The sequence below is a fragment of the Equus przewalskii genome, chromosome 4 (assembly GCF_037783145.1).
Source record: "Equus przewalskii isolate Varuska chromosome 4, EquPr2, whole genome shotgun sequence".
NCBI lineage: Eukaryota > Metazoa > Chordata > Mammalia > Perissodactyla > Equidae > Equus > Equus przewalskii.
In genome coordinates this window covers 84682575-84700992 of record NC_091834.1, presented here as the reverse complement: position 1 = coordinate 84700992, position 18418 = coordinate 84682575, and the positions used below count along the sequence as shown (strand labels likewise).

At 38.4% G+C, this 18418-nt stretch overlaps 1 protein-coding gene across 4 annotated transcripts in view; it reads right to left on the bottom strand.

The window, feature by feature from the left end:
- Positions 1-863: 863 nt before the first annotated feature.
- KLHDC10 (kelch domain containing 10) overlaps positions 864-18418 on the bottom strand; it is a 57472-nt gene continuing 39917 nt past the window's right edge. For all 4 annotated transcript variants that reach the window (XM_008512738.2, XM_008512743.2, XM_070616601.1 and 1 more), the window contains 8 exons: positions 15221-15442; positions 13354-13508; positions 12042-12190; positions 10358-10442; positions 9423-9489; positions 8821-8868; positions 6636-6775; positions 864-6008 (listed from right to left, as the gene is read on the bottom strand). In XM_008512738.2, the coding sequence (XP_008510960.2) occupies positions 5799-6008; positions 6636-6775; positions 8821-8868; positions 9423-9489; positions 10358-10442; positions 12042-12190; positions 13354-13508; positions 15221-15442 (1076 nt within the window). In that variant the 3' untranslated portion in view covers positions 864-5798. The remainder of the gene's footprint in view (positions 6009-6635; positions 6776-8820; positions 8869-9422; positions 9490-10357; positions 10443-12041; positions 12191-13353; positions 13509-15220; positions 15443-18418) is intronic.

The window sequence follows — 18418 nt, the reverse complement described above, 5'->3', positions numbered from 1 at the left end:
ACAAGACTGCTCTGCAAATAAATGTAAAGTATTAACTGTAAGATGGGATGGGAAGCCTTATAAATTAATTAAGGGGTAGGAATTGTATCTTTTTTCTCCTTGTAGATTTATTTTATAATATCTTAAGATTATTTGTTCTGGGAAGGTGTATTTGTCAATGGAAAGACTGAAAGACAAGCGGCATGTACACAGTTCTGGACGGGAGACCTTAAACGTGACAGATGTGGAGTGTCCATGCCTCCTCTGGACTTGAGACTTTGGGAGAAGCATTGCTGGGAGAAGGGATCCTATTAGAGGGTGAAGTGACACAAAGCAGACGTTTTCGAGAGGGAAGCATCTGGAAGACCAAGGCCAGAACTGAGGACTGTGGTTTTATCCCCAAGGGACGCCTGTGAACAGCTCGCCTCCTGCTGGGGCTTTTCCCTTGAATCATAAAGACAGTCGTGACTCTGTATGTAAAATGTATTCACGTTTTCCCTGTGAATTCCCTGTAGCTCTTCCAGCCTTTCGGAAAAGCCTTGATCCATCCATCTAAACTTGTCTAGCGGTGGTTTGGGGAATGTATGGATGAGGCAGTAAAAGGGAGAGTGACCTGCCCCAGTCACTCCCTCGCTGATGTCCTGGAGGGAGCAGCGTTCTTTTGAGGAGACTATAGTGTGTCCAGGAGTTCCAGATGGTGAGCAGAGAGGAGCCCACAGCGAGTAGGGTGGAAGGTGGATGTCCCACAGATATTTGAGAGCAAACTGGAGCCTGGTGGGGTGGTGGAGAGGTGGGTGGCGGCGGTCGGACTGATGCTTAGGTCATACAGGTGAGCTCACATACACACGGGTACCGTCAGACAATCAAGGTGGCCTTGACCCAAATAGATCTGGATAAGATTTATTGATCAGATTGTTTTAGAAAACCAACAGCAAAACACTGACAAGGTACATAAATACAGATTGGACATTTTAGGGTAAATTCACTATACTTCCTACTTGCTGGTAGGAAACCAGGTAAGGTGGAAAAGCTGTCCTGATCATATGGCATGCACACCAGACTGCAAAAGGACTTCCACACTATTTAACAGGACTGTGGCAAATAGCTTTAAAGTAAGGCAAGCATCATGTGTGGCCTAAGCACACCCTGTACGAAGAGCCCAAGCCCAGGCTCACTCTCAAAGACTGTGCGTGACCGAGGTTTCCTTTCTTGTCTAGGTTCTTCCGGTAAAATCCTCGCTGGCAGGTGCCTTTACAGGGAGATGCCTGGTGCTGTCCCTGCTCAGACTCTGTACAAGGAAGTGGCTTTAGAGAAAGCAGATGTGTTTCTGATGCCTCCTTTGTATTCTAAATGTGCAACTAGTAAAACAGCAATTACTACAGCTTGGTGAAACTGCCTTGGACTCACCCTGTACACTGACTGAGCAGGGCCTTTAAAAAACCTCTAAAAAGTGGAAAAAAAAACCCCACAAAAATTATACTAAAAAGTGGTATCACTTTTGAAGCACAACTCAGAACTTCTTTTTGTAACACCAGATGAGGGAAGAGGTCACTTTTCACCGAATCTAACCACCTTAGAAGGGAAACACCATTGCCGGACATGATCTGGTGGCGGTGCACGTGGAGGTCACAGAACTCTACCAAGTCTATCTCAGGCCCTGCCATTGCACCTAGAGTCCCGAGGTATTTGGGGAACCAAAGCAATTTAAGCTAATGGTGACCAATTTTTGGAGCTTATGATCATGGGACCATAAACCCTCATCCATCGTGGAGCTTAGAACAATGAAGAATAAGGAAAATGGCTTTTTGTGCTGCATCAGAGTGCTGGCAGGTAGACAATTCAGAAACTGGTGCCACTTTCTAAACATCGGTAAGACCATATGAAAACAAACTGTAAGACCAACATAGTCTTACAGGATAATTCAACCTTTCCTACATGCCAAGCTATATGGCTGGAAAAGGTACTTCCAAAGGAAAAAGTAAGGCTCCTGCAAGAATAGGCAAAAAGCAAGTATTTGTCAAGAGCCAAAGAAATGCGTTCAAATGATGGGACTTCCTCTGCATCATACGCAGCTTTTTGCTCCGATAGGTGCTAAGAGCTCTTTGGTGGTTATAGGAGAGAGAGTCTAGAACTCAGGGCAGGAGACTAGGCCAAGCAGAGGAGTGAAGAGTAACATCTACACTCAGGATTACCACCCGTGGGTCCTAATTTCAGCCTTCAACAATTGTCATCAAATCGACCAATTACAGCTCATCAGGCTGCTTATACGCTTGCTGGTTTCTAGCCCCTCCGTGATTCTTCCTTTCCCATTTCTAACTACTCATTAGTCCCACTCCATTGAAAATGAGGTGCTTGTGGGAAAGGGGTAGGGAGGAAGAAGAAATAGAAATCAATCATTTGATAGAAAAGTTGAAACACTGATTATCTATGGATTTCAATGATCTGTGCTTTACTCTTGCTACGCCTGGTAACCAAAGGTCACTGTTAATATACCTTTTGCTTAGAAATGCTAACGTTTATTATATTTTTAAATCTAGCTATGTAAGGGACATGAATATTTTAGAGCAAATTTCTACATCACGTCATTAGGGCCCTGAAAAAAGATTCTGCCAGTGGAAAGGGTTTCAGTTTGGCCACTGAAGAATAATTAAAATTTCAATCTATTCTATATTGGCTTATAGATTTTTCCAGGAAGTGGAAAATACTTTATTAAATGAAGAAAGCATCATTTTCTTCATTTAATAAAGTATTACATTCACAGATAAATTAGTATATACATAAGAGAAGTGACAGTATTAAATATTAGGTTTTAATTCTCCATTTAGGAAACTCCTTACAGGTAGACTTCCTTGTTCCTGGGCAAGGAAATGTAGGAAGATATGCAAACATGAGATAGTACAAAGATGCCTGGGGGAAGGTCTCCATCCAACAAACCCAAGGAACGAAAGTCTCTAAGAATCCGAGTAAGAAAATATGGACTTGAAAATCCAGCTTTACCAAGAGTTGGCTTAAGCCAGCCGATAACATCTCAAGTTCTTGGTATAATTTAACTCAATTAATGAGCTGGCTTCCCCAAGAGAAATTTAAAAAGTAGTCTACCTGCTTTATAGTCACATCGTATATATAATCTGTATATATTCATATGTGTTTCTACATATTGCACTTAAATTTACAGGACTGCAGTAAAATGGCTGGGAGTACCTCAAAGAGGCAGAGAAGCAGCAGGCATAAACCTTCCTAAATCAAGTAACAGTGTCACGAATTCAGAGTGCTGGGTACAGGTACGAAAAGGCCTGGGGACCCTTATATAAAAATCTAGTCATCTACATTTAGTCATACACCCAGTCTCGTTTGGCATCCAGATCATGTGCATATGTGTGGTTCTACAGCACTCAGAGCTGGTTATACTAGATCATTTTCACTAGTGTTATATTAAAAGAAGACATTTTAGACCAAGGATATGTACTTTTATGAAAACATCACACATAAGGTCTTGGATGTGAGGCCTCCAAAGTCCATCTCAAAGAAGATTGCTCTCAGAAGGCTTAAAAAAGGATGCTGGCAAGTGTGGATTGAACCAGACTCTCTTTCTAGCTCTCTGGTATAGCAGAGCTAGAGACCTGCTTATATCCCAAGGACCATGGGCGGATAAGTACAGAGGCTGAGTGTTCAGTCTTTGGTCCCTATATAAATCCATCACAAAAATCCTTCACCTTCCTAGACAGCATGACTTGTTTAATTCTGGATATTAAATCCCCCAAATATCCATAGACCAGGCTGGAGTCATGCAGCAAAGCTTTGAACTAATGGGGCTGCTCAGACTGACTTGCTCTGGAGAAAGCTTGTTATTGGAACAAGCCTAGCAGTGGGTGGTAAGAGGTTAAATATCAAACAGACTGGTCACAGCAAGATGGGGGTGGGAACTCCCAGAAGTTGCTCCTTTTGCTGCTTCTCCCTCACACCCCTCATTCCCCAAAAGGACCCAAACTCACAGGTAAGTGGTTATTATAAGACCCTGTAGAACACAGGCTCCATGAACTCAACCCAACATGGATGGGATGTTATAATAAGGCCTGGAAGTTACGAGTCCAAGTCTAGAGGCCACTGTTTTGTTTTCCCCAGAACTGAACACTGAATGGCACCTTTTTAGCCATAACTCAAAGGTGATTTTAAATCCACACATGAGCTAAAGAGATTCCCTTCTGGGATGAAGGAAAAAGAAGAATAACTTCAAAAGCTAAGTGAAAAAGAGGCACTTAAAGGAAAAGTGTGTCCCAAATCTCCCGTCTGAGTCTCTTGTTGTGAGGTAACCAACGGGATGATGGGCACTGTGCCCTCTCATGTACCTGCAGCACCTTTCATACACCTAAGGACTTCCAAATGCTCACGTCTCAGCGACTCGCTCAACTACTCCAGCAGCCTGATGGCAAAGCAAGTGAAAATTTAGGTCATTTCTTTTTTAGAATTAAAAAACAACACAAGACAAACCAGAACTAAAATTCCACGCCAAAAATGGAATGATCTTCACTTTCATTCCTTCCTCATGCTGGCTTTAAAATGATATAGTTCTTCAGGAAGGATGGCCTGTGGCTTTTCCCTCAAGATCTTTCATACAGTTACTAGACAATTATTCACAGCACCACGCACATTAAAGCAGACAGAAAAGGAGGCAGTAAGCCAAGGAAAAATCAAGGGCCAACTGGCTTTCCAGAGATAAAACCTACTGCCTGGGAAAATGGCAGCTGCATGGCCCAGAGTTAGAAAAGAAACAAGTTCTGAAAGGAAGTGGCCAATCTGACAGGCAAAGCTCACAGCCCAGAGCAGAAGCCCTCCCTGCCCTGCCCTTCTCTGGCCTCTCACGAGCTTACGTTGATGTCCCATGGCATTTATGCCACATATTTAGGGTCTCCAATTCCCCATGAAGAAATCAAAGAGATACTTGAAACCATTAATAAGTATAGGAGAATTTCAAAACTGCCCAGAACGAAGAACTCTGACCACCGTGTTTCTTGATTTGAAATGTTCTTGGTGCCGTAATTTCTAAGAGCAACAATAAACAGCACAACTATAACACACACATAAGTCTTTGACAAGCCAACTCTAACCACTGCTGGCACCATAAGGAGGAGAAAAGAAATCACTAATCAAGAGCTGCTGAGCTGCTTACCTTTCCTCCAAAGTCAAAGGACAGGTGTGGGTATCTATGCAGCAAGATGTCAATCACTGCTGCCATTAGATCTAGCTACTCCTTTAGATATATCTTTGAAAGCAGGAAGTTAAATATCTAGCTTTACATACAACCTGCAAGATTCTCAAGGTTAGCCTTCTTGTTCTATCCCCAAAACTTCTTGTTGTTGTTGCTGGATTTAAAATTTTTTAATTTTATTTTTGTTTTTATTGATGATGTTGCTTTAATTTGTAGAGCATTGGATGACATGGTCATATATTTAGGGTTCCTTTAAAAAATTCTTTATCTTGATTCATAACATTATTAAGGTACTTTCAGACTTTCCCTCAACTTCATCAAGGAAGAGGGAGTATGTGAGTGTTAGTGTGAGTGTGTGTGTGTGTGTGTGTGTGTGTGTGTGTGTGTGTGTGTGTGTATTAGGGAAGGAGGGAGAGAAGCAAAGAAAGTAGCATAAGGGAACGTGAGATTCCATAAACTTAAAATGAATTTACAGAAAGGCATCTGATGTATTTTCTGAATAAGGCCTTGATCAGGGTAACCAATCCTCTTTGTAGCACATTCTACACTGCCCATAAATAAAGGAGTCTCTTTAAATTAACATTTCCAGTATCAATGAACAGTCCTGAAATCTTCATTTCAAGCGCTCGATGAGTCCCTGTGTGAGTCCAAGATGCAGAAGCTGTGTTCGGGAGAGGTTTGCTAGGTTAGGGAAGGCCGCAAGCAGCTTCTCCCATGCCAGTTCCAGCAGGCTAGGTACCACCAACCAGATCTTAAACAATGACCCAGTCCGTTTGTTTTCGTGGATGTTCACTACTCCTCCATGAATGTACATGCAACCAGCCTACGAACAAATGGCAGTCAAAAGAGGATAAATTCAAATGGGAGAGAAACAGATACTTAGGCTGAAGATTCAGCAAAAAAATTCATAGTAGGCTGAATTAAGATGAGGTGAAACAAAAAATTTCCACACTGATCCCAACAAAGTTCAGTGATCAAAAAGGGTTTAAATAATGAATGAGTTACTAAGGAAAAAACTATAGATTTTTCTACTTCAACAACTTCAACAAATATTAAACTAAGACTACATTAAGTATCTGTTGTGCCAAATACTGGGAATACAAAGATAAAAGTAAAGGTCTCCATATTCAAGATCCTAGTAGGATCTTCAGCAACATGGCCTCTTGCAGGTAAAACTATTCTGCCCTTCCTGGAAACACCTTTGCTATCACTGTCAGGGCCTGGATGCCATGCATAGCATTTCACATTTATGCTGCTCTTTTAAACTTGTATATGATGTTTTTTCTCCTCTTTTCACAGAGGAAGAACTAGGTTTGGAAGAAAGTTTTAAAAACACATTCCTAATCTCAGGTTTGCTAATGTCAGAATCTTTTTTTTCTTGCTAATATCCCTAAAAATATTTCCTTATCATCTGCAATTATGTAAAGAAGATATGAAAATGAAAACTTACTGGTGTAACAGCTGCACAGTGAAAATAAACTGGCTCTGGCATGGTAGCTGGGAGCTTTACCCATTGAAAAGTCTGCAGATTCAACTTCCAGATATCTCCCAGGATCACTTCTCCATTATAGCCCCCACAAATAAACACATCTATCAAAAAAAAGGGAGAGCCAAGATCACACAAAGGAAAAGAACCACGGCTATAGCACGTCTTGCAGTAGATCACACGGCTAGCTGACACAGGACCACTTCAGTGGATTTCCCCACACCATAGAGGACTTCAGCTGGGTGGTCCTCACCTGCTGTTGTCTTGTCCCTCAATAGTTTGGACATTATGTGAGAGTCTTTGCTGGACTAAGGATTTAAGCCTCTCAGGAGGCTTCATGTCCCAGTTCTCAAATTCAAATACCTACAGGTACCAGGTATGGAAAGTGAATGAGCAAGGAGGTCTGAGGAAAAGAAACAAATAGGAGGTCCAGGAAACAAACAGCTCTAACGGGAGAGATGGTGATACAGCTCCAGGTGATCGATACCATGCCAGGCTTAAGGGCAGCAATTGCCAGATCTTCCAGTTTTTCAAGAGAAGCTGGAAATCTGGATTTTTTTAAAAAAATGAAACATTTTGATTTTTAAGTATCAGCTGCTAATTCAAAAAATTTAAATACACATATGAGGCAAACAAAACACATTTACAAGCCACCAGTTTGCAAACTCTCCTTTTAAATGACATCCTAAAAAGGACAGAGATTTATCTATGTAGACACTGAACCTGAGGAGAAACACTGAGTGCGATGTTCAGTTTAGGGGCACAAAGAGGCTCCTCCAAGCTTTCTTCAGCCCCAAGAAGACAGTTTGAAGCCCCATTTGATCTGTACAAGTATTTATGTCAGGAACAAAACCTTCCCAATATCAAAGTTTTTTGTTGTTTTGTTTTTGTAAAATCAGTTAGTTATAACTAATTGGACAACTTGTAACAAAGGCCATGTGAACCTTCAAACTAAATGCCCAAAACTAAGGCTGAATTCCATTTGTATGGTGGCTGGCCTCAAAGAATCAAATGAATAGATGTCTTAATTCAGGACTAGATTAAGTTTAAGACAATACTTGATTAAACTATTAAAAAAATGGAAAGTTTTTTGGCTAGGATTCAAGAAAAGTACAGCTCCATTCTTAGAGAGGCAAAGCTGAACAATGCCACTATCTGTAAATCTTATCCAAAAAGCAGAAGCATAATAAAAAGCACCTCTGTACTACAGATGGCAGCATAATCCTAGTAAAACCCAAGCTAAGCTGCTGAAAGGATACAAGATATCAAACACATTTATACACATCTTCCTCCCAGAAAAAATTTAAGGTGGTGTATCAAACTATAAAATAAGCTGTAAATTAAAAGACAAGAAGGTTATCCCAGAAAGGAGTCACTTGTCACACTTAGATAAAGTAGCCGCAGCTGCTTTCTGAAGCCATACAATGCCTCTATTGTAATACAGCCAAAGAATGAGCTAAGAGTTCTATTTGGCATCAGACGGAGAACAGAATAAACTTTATAAAATAACACTCTGAAGGAGTCATTACAATTTTAATCCACCAAGGTCTCTCTCTCTTTTTTCCCCTCCAAGGGCAGTCTTTTTTTTTTTAAAGATTGGCCCTGAGCTAACATCTGTTGCCAATCTTCCTCTTTTTTTTCTTTTTTCTCTCCAAAGCCCCAGCACATAGTTGTATATCCTAGTTCCAAGTCATTCTAGTTCTTCTATGTGGGATGCCGCCACAGCTTGGCCTGACGAGTGATGTGTAGGTCTGTGCCCAGGATCCAAACTGACAAACCCTGGGCTGCCAAAGCAGAGCGCACAAACTTAACCACTCAGTCATGGGGCTGGCCCCCCACCAAGGTCTCTTGAATGCAAGATTATTAGTATTACCCACCGTAACCGTAGACATCAGGTGGTATAATAAAAGCTTATTTATCACTGATTTTCCAGTTCTCTGATAACTAAGGGAACCCAAACACTATATTAGTTTACTTTATGAAAATTGTTAAGAGAGACATAACTTTACGGATTGCCCTTTAAGTTTAAACTACAAGAAATAGACTCTTCCCAAAGGTACACCTCTTTTAAGGAGCTATCATTAAAAAATAAGACATTCTTGGCATTTACAATTACAAAAATGGAAACAATGTTATTTAGAATCCTTACCATTTTTTATTTGAACACAACTGTGACATCTTCGGGCTGCAGGAAAACCTGCCAAACACATAAACACAGAAATTCCATTATTCATAGAAAGATTGAGAATAATGTTGCTATGACATAGTGAAAGACATACTATGAGCAACTCACTTAAAACAATCCCTTTGTTGCATTAAGCAAATACTGACTAGTCCTTCCAATCCTTCCTTATTTCACGCTAAAATGAAGCCATCAGAAGTCTCATCATAACAGTAAAATGTTAAGGGGCCAGGGAAATCAAGTGGTGTGGCAGGGGGCAGGGGTTACAAGTGGCTTTCCTAAGCCCCTGTACCCACAAAGAGACAGGTAGATCTTGATTTAAGTGCCTATTTCTTATCCTACCCATATTTCCCTACTTCCACAGAATTCAACAATCCTCATTAAAAGTCTCTGCTCAATTGCTGAGGAAGAACAATAATTGACCTAAGGAGTATAAGTAATTTCTAATACCAGTTCAACAGATATTTTACTTGTCATATAACTCAATAAAATTACTTTTTACCTTCCAAAACAAGTAAAAGTATAAAATACATTTATTAAAGATAAATAAATCAATATTTTAAATTTACCTATTTTTTCATGGGGTTTTGTTGCAATTTCCTCCCATGCATTCGTTTCAAGGTTGTATGCATGGATCTTGGAGAGAGAAAAAAAGAAGATACACACAAAAATAATTTTAGCTAACCTGAAAACTGACTTTTAACAACAGCCTGTATAAACACATATTCTTGGTTGAAAAATCTTCTTTTCCTTTGCTTTTCTCTGAACTTTCCTAATTCTAACATAAGGCAAAACAGTAAATGAAGCAGTTGCAATTAAGCACATATATGATTTCAATTATTAAAAATCACAGGAAAAAATGAAATAAAAAAGTTGGAATTCTGCAACTTCCACATTTTATACAATGAACATGTATCATTTTTATAACAGAAGAAAGCAAGTCTTGGTAAGAAAACATTGGAATGAAGCTTTGACAAAACCTGAAAAAGACCAATAAGGTTCCAAAGCAGACTAGGAGCCCTGTAGCCTAATCTAGATTTCACCTGGGATGTGTGGATTTAGAAACGCCACAGAGATGGATGAATAAAAGCCCTTCAGAGCTCAACTTTCTAAAGTTAGTGACATGTAGCCCTAAACGTGCCTGTTCTTTTTAGATATACAGCATTGATGAGGAGAGGGAAGTGACATTCTGAGAATCCTGGTTCCAATTCTAATTAGTCGCTCCATCCAAGCTACTATATCTTCCTTTTAGTCACTTTCCTCTTCCAGCTTATGCTGGGGATATGAAGTATTTTCAGTGTGTGATAAATGCAGCTGTCAACTAGAAAGCATATCAGGGGCAGAGTTTGGCCTTATACGATAAAGAGCATCTAACACAAAATAGGTGTTGATGAAGAACCTGCTCAAAAATTAAAATATCTACAGTAACAGAATTATTTTGCTTAGTATGACACATGCCTCTCTATATCCTTCTCCTTTTTCTTTTTTTTCCCCCTAAATATACCTTGTTTAAGGAATAAGCTGTCCAGGAAGTACCACCTCCCAAGATGTAAATCCTCTGCCCATCATGTGCAATTTCATGTCTGTATCTGAAAATATACAATGAAATCCGTTTACAATGAAGTGAAAAATGATCTACTTAAAATTTAGTCACAAAGCTTTTTATTACATCATTTTTTATAATAACATATTATTAGAAATAACCTGCATTCAAAAAAAGTGAATTGGTTAAATAAATTTTAGAATATACATAAAATAGATTAGTATGCAACCAATAAGAATGTAGCCATAGAGGATAGTTAACATATTGAGAACTTCTTTTCATGTCATTAACTGGAAAAAAAAAACAGTTATCTAAGAGCAGACAGGCTATAATCCCATTAAAAATTTATAGATACACAAATATGCAAAGAAAATGACTGTAAGGATACATCTAAAATGTTGACCCTGCTTATCTCTGCGTTTAAATTTTGTTTTTTATTTTCTTCATTTTGCTTATTTGTATTTCTTAGATTTCTATAATCTTTTTATGATAACTTTGTATAAGGGAGGAAATTATTACAGAGTTTTAAAAAGTGATCTGCCTACATTTAATTAGAAACTCTAGACTGTGGACTTTCAAATTAAGATACTTATTTAACAGTTACAAAGATATCAAAAAGATTATGCTACATAGAACTGTGAATATAATGTGAAACACCTACCAGAACTTTTATCCAAGCAGTCTAGCTAGAAGCTGAAACAATTTATATGTCCATAAAATGATTCAAAGAAGGCAACCATGTGAAAATGCTTTGAAAACTTAATCTATTTCCTCCCTTCCCTGAAGGCCCTGGTGCTGATAAAATAAATTACATCAAAACTTTTCCAGTAACAGTCCATCTTCCAAGTCCTCTCATGGTAGTTCTGCTATAATCAGCCTCCTAACGCATTACAATGAAGATAAATTCTTCCTTAGCACCTTTATGCCATTTTGTTTAAGGGCAACAAAGAGATATTAGATCAGCCTAAAGAGAGTGAATAAAAAACTGTTTACTGTCTTTGCTTTTAAACTGGAGGGGGGAAAAAACTCTCTTTAAGTTTTTCAGTGAATTTAATTCTAAGAAGAGACACCTGCTATCAGAAAAGTGAAAGATCTAGAATTGCTCCTAGAAGGCAACTAGAGAGAATCATGTGATCTTTGAGTGTCTGACAGAGCAGTTAAAATGAATGACCCTTCCTCCCTTCCTCCTTCCCTCCCTTCCTTTCGTCCATGATCTACCCATCATCCATCCATCCAATCAACCTTCAATGAGTACCACTATGGGAATGGCACTGTGCCCTGTTCGCCCTGTTCTGGGTATAGAGCTGTGAGCAAATGAGCCAGTGAATTCTAATATGCAAGTTAAGAAGGGAAATCAAACAGCAACTAGGAAGTAATTGTTTTGTCAGGAATATATTTAGTTGCAATTGCTACCATTGGTGTCTTCTTCAAAGTGTTACTGTCATCCTAATGCAGAAAAACTGAAGAGGAAATAACAGGAAAAAACTTCTATAGTCCAGGAGAAAATAAAGAAGACCCTTCTTTAACGCTAACTGGGATCTAACAGCCAGGCTAACGGATTTTCTTCAAACCATATTACCAATATTCTGAAAAAAGTCAAATCTTAGCAAGAAAGAATAAATATGCTTGGATCCTATAACCTCACCTCTCTTCTGGCAGATCACAAGATAGGTTGTTTGGTTTCAGTTGTGTCCACTCTCTGGTATTGAGATCTAATTTGTGCAGATCTGTGCTGTAAATATAGCCAGTTGTCCCTCCAAAGACATAAAGGGAGCCATTGATGATCGCCATGGCCTGGATAATAAGAAAAGGTGAACAAGATTGACTCATTAACACTTGATTAAAGAATGTAAACTTATTACATATCCCAAAATCAGGTTTTACAAAATTCTCTTGTACTTTTTAACCTTCTAAAATATCAGACCCTTAACGGATTAAAGATTTTAGAGAACCCAGAGATTATTTTTAAAGGTAAAGCTTTGTTCAACTGGAAAGAAGGTTCTACCTAGATAGGCAAGGGGATTAGATGATCCTTAAGGGTCCTAGCGAACCAAAGAATTTACACATCATGGACATGAGCACTTTCATGGAAAGCTGCTTCTCTTTCTAAGCAGTCGGAACAAAAATGTTCTCAGGAAGAAGAAGCAGATATGAAGAGAAATCACCAGAATCCCTTAGTAAAAAGTCTAGAGTTGGCAGTCCTAAAAACTTGACATTTTCCACCAGATTCTCCTTTAATGTAAGTTCAGTTTTTGTGATGGTCATCTCTTAGAGTTTAAATGCCTCCTGTGATGGGACACAGAGTTCTCCAGTATGCGCCTCTACACATAATTCAGAAGCTACTTATCAGTACTCATGCCAGCCATGTGAGAAAGAAGCCAAAGCTTGGTTGTTTTAAGCTTAGCCCATTACTCTCAAAGGGTCTCTGAGATATGGTGAGTTGCTCCCTATCTTTCTGGATATAACTTTTCAAACCTAAGGTTTGAAACACTTTAGAACTAATCTCTACAACATCTGAGTTTAGCTCAGATCCATCTGTATAAAAGTCTCTTACCAAGTGAGGGATCATCTACTCTACTACTTAGGTCAGAAAACTCGTCAAAGAATTATATCACTCTAAAGATGACAGGATACAGACCATTTGTAGCCCAATCTCTCATTGGGTGGGAGTGGAGGCGGGGTGGGGTCCTGACATTTAAAGAAACTTCCATACAGGTCTAGATCATGATCCTAAATTATACTAGAAACAAAGAGTGAGGGAATAAAAAGAAAGGAGAAGGCAAGCAACCAGATTTGCAAATTATAATTTCATATCAGAACTGAAAAATCAAATATTAACCACAGTGAATATATTCTTCATTAAAAAAATTGGTAGTGATGTAAATATTCTGACATTGTCCCCAGAACTAGAAAAATCTGAACAAATACAATCACCATGACCGGCCACAGATTGGTACCTGTCCATATATACGACTGGGTTTCTTTCCCCGACAGCTGAGTAAAGCCCATCTCTTATACTTCACGTTACAGACATGGACATCATTGCCGTTGCTTTCACCAAATGGGATGCCCGTACCTCCAAACACTAACAAGTTGTTTCCATGCAGCACAACTGGGGAAAGAGATGCACAAATTCCATTTATGTACTGGCTACCTGCAATGTGTTCCCACATAAACTCAGAATAACTGAGAAACTAAAAAAAATCTGCTTTAATGCTCTCAGAAGATAGCTCAGACCATTGACATCTAACTACTTCAAAGTTCTGCAGAAAAATGTCTAATTCACACCATATGGACTATATCATATAGCTCATTGTTAGGTATGTGACATGTATTCAATAGATATTTGCAGAACTCATGAAATAGTGCGTATGAGAATACTGAATGATATGAACTACAGTACACCACTGCCACTCAAGACAGTTAAAGTATGTAGCATAGCAGAAGAAAATGAAGTATCATCTTTGCCTTAGCAAAGACCCAGTGGAACTCAGGATGAAGGGATAAAAGGATCATTCTGGTTTTGCCAGGGGAATGATCTCTACATTTTATTTTATTTTATTTTTTTGAGGAAGATTAGCCCTGAGCTAACATCTGCTGCCGTTCCTCCTCTTTTTGCTGAGGAAGACTGGCCCGAGCTAACATCCGTGCCCACCTTCCTCTATTTTATATGTGGGACGCCTACCACAGCATGGCTTGCCAAGCTGTGCCATGTCCGTACCTGGGATCCGAACCAGCAAACCCCAGGCCGCTGAATCGGAACGTGTGAACTTAACCGCTGTGCCACTAGGCCAGCCCCTGATCTCTACATTTTAAATTATGGCTTCTGTCATCTTAATCCTCCACCAGATAAAAAGTAACACCAATATCCTGCTGGTAATTTTGGTGTTCTTCTATCTCTTCTGTTCCTGCCATGACACACACACAAACACACACGCACACACACAGGCTCGCACAGACTTTCTTGCTCTTTCTAATGGCAAATACTCTCAAAAAGTGCTACTGTATTATTTCAATGGCATTTTTAACCAGTTCTTCAACTGATACAGTGTAAGAGTCAACAGCATGGGTGCTGGAGCCAGCGAGAGCTGGGTTTAAATTCTCATGTGACCTCAGGAAAGTTATTTAATCTCTCTAAATTAATCTTCACAACAACCCTATGAGGCATTATCTGATTATTATTATATTATTATTATATATCATATTATCATTACTATTATTATCTTCTCCATTTGTATAGATAATGAAACAGAAGCGGAGAGTGGTTTAAATAACTTGTTGAGGGTTTCCTAAAAAGAACACTGCCAAGCTAGGATTCAACCCTAGGCAGTCTGGCTCCAGAGCCTGCGCTCTCAGCCATTATCCTGAGGGCCGCTCTAATGCCTCCATTTCCTCATTTGTACAATGGCAATAATGCCAGTACCTGCATCACAGGGATCTTGTAAGGTAAACAGATACCATGTGTAAAGTACTTTGCTCAATAGCTATTATCATCATTATAAACCCCATTTGTTGCTCTTCTACTACATTTTGCCTAGCATATATATGACACTTTATATTGACCCCTCTGAGATTCCCATCTTACAGGTAAGGAAATTGAGGCTAAAAATCATCTGGCAAATAAATGGTAAATAGCTAGATTCAAATTCAGGACTATCCAGCTCCCAAGTGATTCTGCATCACCATGCTATATTATTACCAGAGTAAAAAGTCTATCTATTAACAGGGTTTAATCATATTACAATATTATTATAAATTATTAACAAGGAACATGACCTCTCAGACATTTTGTAAAGTCAAAAGTTCAGAACTGCTTGCACTCACGTGACATAGATGCCAATTCCCGGGGCATGTAGCCATCTGTGCCCATCTGGTGCCATACTCCTGTAGCAAAATGATACCTCCAAAGCTCCCTGAAGAGAGGATAGTCTTCATTATCTGGCCCTCCAGATTCATCATAATCTGGGTTATAACCTCCAAACACATATAGATTGGTATTATCTGCCACACAACGATGTCCACTTCGTGCTGGTGGAGGTCTGTGGCCTAGGAGAGAAGAGGACAGTTTTCCACAGATGGCCCAGCAGATTAAAAGCACAAACAAAATTTGGTAACAATCATTTTAGCTTTAAAAGGGGATCAGGGAAGATTTATAACAGGGATGTATTTTTTATTTGCTTAGGTTATCTTATACATTCACACACACTACTTAAGATTTTAAGGAGCTAGTCTCCATTTCTATTTCCTATGATTACTTTCAGATTTTGATAACTGTAAAAAAGATTTTTTCCAAGGGAGGGAAAACAGCACTATAAACTCAAGAAAATGGCTTGAAATTTTCAAGAAAAGAAGGAGGTGGGGTTTGATAATCTGAAAGCTAACAGGACAAATTTTTTTATTTCCTCAGAGGAGAAAAAAACGAACACAGGCCAACTAAATTAAACCAAAATATTAGAGAACTACATAAATATAATCACAAATGTGAATGAGTCACGTATAAATAAAAATACACACACACAAAACCTATGATTTTTCCACAATATATAATTACACACTTAAAAAGAAAACTGGCTTTCAAAGAGTTATAGCAAAATTTAGAATTTAAATACCACTCCAGACATTATGGCAGTTAAGAAAGAATATCCTTACATTTATCTCAAAGAGCATCTTCCATCCTATTAAGAGCTTTACTAAGAAAAGCTATTTCTACAGTTTCTATTTGAAAGCTTTCTGAAGTTTAAATTACATCAACTAGTTCACTAAAAACTACTTAAAGGTTATTTTAGAGTAAAAAAAACTAAAACTTTACATTATTTCTATTATCCTTACAATTTTCTATACCAGCCTACACAAACCCTTACATAGCTACAGAACCAAAGATGCTTAAACATACATTCTATGGAATAAGAAGCTACTATAGTTGTCTGTTCCCCTAATGACTTATCTACTTTCATATACTAGGAATAGATACTAGTATAACATTAATTAATATTTAGGACAATGTTGGACACTTAATAAACATCTGTTATATAAATAAACATTACCAACCTAACATAGGTCTTATACATATATATATTTCTTAAAATAAAAATCCTACTTCCTAGGGTAGGCTTTTAAACAAGAACTGAAAAGAAACTGCATAGATCTAGAGAAACTAAAAAACAAACAAACCACAAATCACTGAATTACTCAAGTACATCCTATTAGTCCTGTTTGAGTCTTTGATGGTTTCTTACTGCTCATGTACGAAGTCCTCAACCAGCAATTTAGAGCCGTTCGGGACATAGCCTTGTCCTGATCTCTCCCACTGCTGTCTATTGAAATTTGTCTCTCTGGTTGGAAAGCCCAGTCCTCCCTTAGACTTTGGCCCAGGCTAGCTGCCTTCCAATGACAGCTGTGGAAATGCCTCCAAGTCCAGCCCATACAGCTCCTTTTCATCAATACAACCCTACGGCCCTTACAGTTCAGTACCATACTACTCAAATTTAGGATATACATGTATAATTAATAAAATTATTACACCATAACTATGTAAATACATGAATAAATATAATGTTAGGCAAACTATAATCAGTTAGAAAATTTATTCATGAGCTGTGATTTAGCTCAAGTGAAGAACTCAATTTCTCTTTCTAGGAAGCTTGAAACAGAAAGCGTGGTATGGAAGAAAGAGAGGGGCTCCTACAAACCTAGATTTGAATCCAGGTTCTTTCTAACCGCTACCTTGAGCATGTCACTGACCCTCACTAAGTCTCAGCTTCCTCACCTGTCGGTATTATTCTTGTACCTCACAGATTTATTATACTTGTTATTATGTTAAAATCTGTTTATTGGTTTATATATGTATCTTCCAAGGCAGCTGTGAGCTATCTGAGGGTAGAGAAATGCATTTGCTTTCACCTTTCTATATCCAAGCCTAAGACACACAGAAAACATTGAACAAATTTACAAATTTAATTTTTCTCTACTCATTTCGTTGTTTGTTGTTCTTCCCAAATAGGTTATAAAGTCTTCAAGGGCAAAGACCATGTGGAACATCGTCCTGTATCACCCACAACAGCTAAAACAGTTGGAAATATCTAACAGATACTAGACATTTCATTGACTTGAACCTCAGGTCAAAGTAAACAGTGACAGGGACGATCAAAACAGTGTACAGCTCTTAGTGGACTTTGATATTATTGTGCTTAAGAGAGACAGGATTTCGGGGACAGGGGTCGGATTATGCAACGGTCTTCTCCTCAAAACACAGATGCTTCTAAGAATTAGCAAGACAAATTTAAAGAAAAAACATAATAGAGTTACTATGGTCAAAAGATGGGGACTCTTAAGAATTTCTATAATGTAATTTGCTTTAATATCTGGAGCCAACAGATAATTTTTAAAACTGCTTTTTGGAAAATAAGAAAAGACAGACAGTATATTCTAGGATTTTCTCTAAATGCTGTACAGCAGAGAAGGCATTCCATTATAAATTTATTGCCAACTATTTTTGTGACAAATATAACTCACATGGATTAAAGGTTGAGGAGTCAGTGAAAAGGTGGTTTTATATTTATCCACTCATTCATTCATTAAACCAAAAATATTACTGGACACCTGCTATGCACCAGGAACCATGCCAGGTGCTGGGGCTACAATAAGACCATCACTGTTTCTGTCTTCCAGAGCCTATACTCTAGTCCTGCACTGTCTAATGCAGTAGCCACTAGCCACACACGACTACTGAGCACTTGAAATGAAGCTGGTCCAAACTGAGATATGCTTTCAATTTAAAATACTCACTGGATTTCAAGGACTTAGTACTCAAAAACAAATGCAAAATTACTAATTTTTATATTGAATATATGTTGAAATGATATTTTTGACATATTGGGTTAAACAGAAATGTTAAAAGTAACGTCACCTGTCTTTTACTTTTTAAATGTGGCTACTAGAAAATTTTAAATTTTTCAGCTCATATAATATTTCTATCAAACAGCACTGGTCTAGCTCACTTGATGGCTTCTGCAAATAATTTCA